Source organism: Plecotus auritus (genome assembly GCF_963455305.1).
Source record: "Plecotus auritus genome assembly, chromosome: 10".
Classification (NCBI taxonomy): domain Eukaryota; kingdom Metazoa; phylum Chordata; class Mammalia; order Chiroptera; family Vespertilionidae; genus Plecotus; species Plecotus auritus.
This window is the reverse complement of record NC_137785.1, coordinates 15,954,401-15,958,221: the sequence shown is the minus strand read 5'-3', so window position 1 is coordinate 15,958,221 and position 3,821 is coordinate 15,954,401. Positions and strand designations below refer to the sequence as shown.

The 3,821-nt window shown below is 55.1% G+C and overlaps 1 protein-coding gene across 1 annotated transcript; it reads left to right on the top strand.

Moving 5' to 3' along the window:
• On the top strand, window positions 1–2,361 carry LOC308235383 (interferon-inducible GTPase 5-like; the record flags this gene model as incomplete). The annotated part of the gene is made up of 2 exons (XM_080644143.1): window positions 1–589; window positions 1,721–2,361. 2 exons carry the CDS (start codon window positions 1–3, stop codon window positions 2,359–2,361), a joined length of 1,230 nt encoding a protein of 409 aa, XP_080500269.1.
• Between the last annotated feature and the right edge of the window lie 1,460 nt (window positions 2,362–3,821).

The window sequence follows — 3,821 nt, the reverse complement described above, 5'->3', positions numbered from 1 at the left end:
ATGGAAAACCAAATTTTCCAGTCCAAGATACTGGAGCTCTCACAGGACACCGGGGCTCTGAAGGAGACCTTTGAGGCGGGGAACCTGCAAGCAATTGCCGCCAAGTTGCAGACCACACTTCACTCGCTGGAGAACGTCAGGCTGGACATTGGCATTACTGGGGGAATAGGCTCAGGCAAGTCGACCTTTGTCAACGCCATCCGGGGCCTGGGAGATGAGGACCCCAACTCGGCCGGCACGGGTGTGGTAGAAATGACTGTGGAGCCCACGCCATACCTGCACCCCAAGTACCTCAACATCATCATCTGGGACCTGCCGGGCATAGACACGCCCAACTTCCAGGCTGACGAATACCTCCAGCGGGTGCTGGTGGACCGTTACGACTTCTTCATCATCATCACCTCAGATAGCTTCACGGCCAACCACGCCCAGCTGGCCCACAGGGTCCTACAGCAGGGCAAGGGCTTCCACTTCATCCGCTCCAAGGTGGACGTGGACATAGCAGCCTCGCGCCACCGCCGCCCCAGAACCTTCTCCGAGGAGAGGGTGCTCAGCCAGATCCGGGAGGACTGTTGGCAGCGGCTGGAAGGTGAGGTGCCCTCTCTGGGTGTCCTGGGAGTGGATGGATCCTTGGGGGATTACCTGCCTCTTCCCCTTCGTTTTCCAGCTGAGATTCAGAGTGGGAAACGGGTCACCTAAGGTCACACTTGGAGGCTGAGCAAGGCCTCACAGTGCAATGCTGCCAGCTGTGCCGTGTGCTGGTCTCAGCCCATCAATAACCAACATTGGGACGGACAAGCCCTCCCGGTTCTTATGATGGCAGGATGCTTGCCCTTCAGCAACAGCCATTGGGAACATTGAAAGGCTACAGGTCTACTACTCACAGGACCTGGCCATCACACAGCATACCTGGGGCCACACAGCGAGGGGCCACACAGCGAGGTCGCAGAGAAACAATGGGCCTGGGTGCTGCTTTTACTGGGGCTGAGGGCAGGGGCCTAGGGTTCTGCTGTTAAAACGTAAGAGCAGGAATTTAAAGCACAGGAAGAGAAAACAAGTAGCCCAAGGGGTGGGATATTGAAACCCACCAAGTTCTCTAACACAGGGCGGGGGGCGAGGGGGGGCAGGGGAGGCAGCTTGGTTCTTGGGGCTGGCCAGCGTGTTTATTCCAAACAGCCCTCTTTGAAATGGATGCCTCCTCAGTCAAAGCTTAAGTCAGACACTTGCGTTACAAAAAAGCCAACGTCAGGCCTCACACTCCATTTCCTGAGCGTTGGCACTTCGCAGTCACAGGTGACAGAGACCCGATCACGTGCATTAAGGAAGAAAATAATACACATTGGCTCGTGTGCTAGTTACCAAGCACGCAGTGCCAATGCTATGCAGATGCTGGCGCCTATTGCTGATGGCACCAACGTTCACTGAGGGCTCAGCACAGGCCACACACCATTTTCATGAACTCAGTTCATGACCACAACATCCTTACCAAGTAGGTAAAATGATCACCTTAATTTTACAGACCAGAGAGGTTTGGCAACTTGCTCAAGGCAACACAGGTAGCAAGGCTCCTGTCTGAACTCAGGCAGCCTGGCTCCAGGGCCCACATTCCTAAGCCACAGGCTGTGCGGACTCCTGGCAAGCGCTTGAGCCCAGGTAGCTGTCAGGGCACCACGGTTGCTCTGATGTGGAGACCACTGAATGGTGCTCTTGCCTCCTGCAGCAGAGGGCCTGAAGGACCCTAAGGTCTTCCTGCTGTCCATGTTTGAGTTGGGCAAGTACGACTTCTGCCTGCTGGAGGAATCGATGGTGGCGGGAGTAGAGAGCCACAAGCAGCATGCACTCGTGGTGGCCCTGCCCAACATCTCGAAGGCCATCCTAGAGAAGAAGGCGGCCTCGCTGCAGCAGCACATCTGGCTGGTGGCCACAGTGGCCTGTGGCATCAACTCGAGTCCTGTGCCAGGAGTACAGGATGTGGCGTGTGACCTCTACCGGCTCATCCACACCCTAGAAGGCTACTACCACAGCTTTGGCCTGGACGAGGACTCCCTCGTGAAGCTGGCTGAGCAGACGGGCCAGCCCCTGCGCATATTCCTGGAGGCAATACAGGGCCCGAAGACCACGGTCACCAAGGAGCTGGTGGTGGACCTGCTGGGCCAGGCCTCCAGGGATGCCTCTACGTTCACCCAGGAGCTCCTCAATGTGCCTGTCCTGGGCGCCCTGGCCACCTGCGGCATCTCCTTTGCCACAGTCTACCAGATGCTCCGCTTGTCCCTGGATGTGGCGGTCGAGGATGCCCACATGCTGATCCAGACCTTCCTAAACACCACTGAGCACAGGCTCTCAGAGAATTCCAACCAATAACCCCAGCCCTCCGCCCAGGCCAGCCGGAGGTGGAACAAAGGGCTGGGAGGACACAGGCTCTGTCTGTCCCCAGGCTGGGTGGTGTGGGGATGAGAAGAAAATCAAGGTCCGACTCTCCTGACTCAGCCCGTGTGCTGTCTCGTGTTCTTGTGCCCTGGGTCTTATGCCCTCTGGGGCCATTGCCCCCTGCCCACTTCCCCACTCTGCAACCCCCATCTACCAGCAGTCCACCTGGGAAGCAGGGGGAGGGGATGGGCCATGGGACAAGAGCTCAGTTGTCTACCTGGAGAAGGCCGTGAGGAAGGCCTGTGCAGGTTGGGGCGGTGGCAAAGGATGCAAAAGCATTTCTGTAAGAGGGTAGCGAATGTCACAGCTCTGAAGGATCCCAGGCTCATTAAGGGAGGTCAGCAAGTGGCAAGGCCAGAGCCTGGTCTGGGTTTCACACCTCCCAGACTTCAGCCCTCCCTTGAGAGCTGCAGAGTCCCCACTTCCAGCCAGACCTTGCCTGGCCTCAGTGCTTTCTTCACTGCCTCCCACCCTTCAGCTGTGCTTTTTCTTGACAGACTCCGATTCCCATGACATGGTCATCAGGACTCTCTGGATCTGCCCGAGGGTAGGGGAAGCCAGGGAGATAAAGAAGTGGTATGGGGCAGTGGTAGACAGATGAGACTAGCTGGGTAGACTAGAACCGACTGCTTTATGGAAGGGTGGAGTGGCATGATTTGACAGGACTAATTTGGGATGTGGGTGGGGTGGCCAGACCAATTCAGAGACATACTTTGCAAAATACTAAGATTATACACTGTATTTAACTGAGCAGATGTGAGAGGGTACTAACTGAACTGTGTGGTGTATTTAACTACGGGTAGGTCTGGGTTTAAGTGAAAGGTAGGGACCATTTAAAAAATTTTTTAAAATAATAGGAACATACCTGAGGGACCATTTTTTAAAGAGTAGATGAGGTTTATAGGGAAAGGAAGCCACCATATTTAACCAACAACAGGTTAATCATGTGCCAGGGCCAGGTCTGAGTATTCGAACAGGCCAGAACTGGCTTCAGCCACGGGGAAGTACTATATTTAACCAACTGCACATGCTCTATTGTTAACCATGTGTTAAGCTAGGCATTGTATTTAGGCATTTCACCAAAGGCAGGCACTACCTTCAAGTGAGAGCAGACGATACAAGGATAGTCAGTGAATTTTCCTATCCACAATACAGAGACGAGGCCTGAGGGCACCCCAGGAAACGGAACACCTGTATCTAGGGGCTTCCTCCCTAACGGAAACTGGTCTTCATCTACTCCCAACAAGTCTATGGCCGATACTGAATGAGGCGCAGTAGGAAGTTCATTCAGGCTACAATGGGTGGCCAAGGATAATCTGCCGGCAGGGGTTGGAACCCAAACGTGCCCTGCTCCAGGCCAGCATGCTGGGGAGAAAAGAGGAGGAGCACCAGCA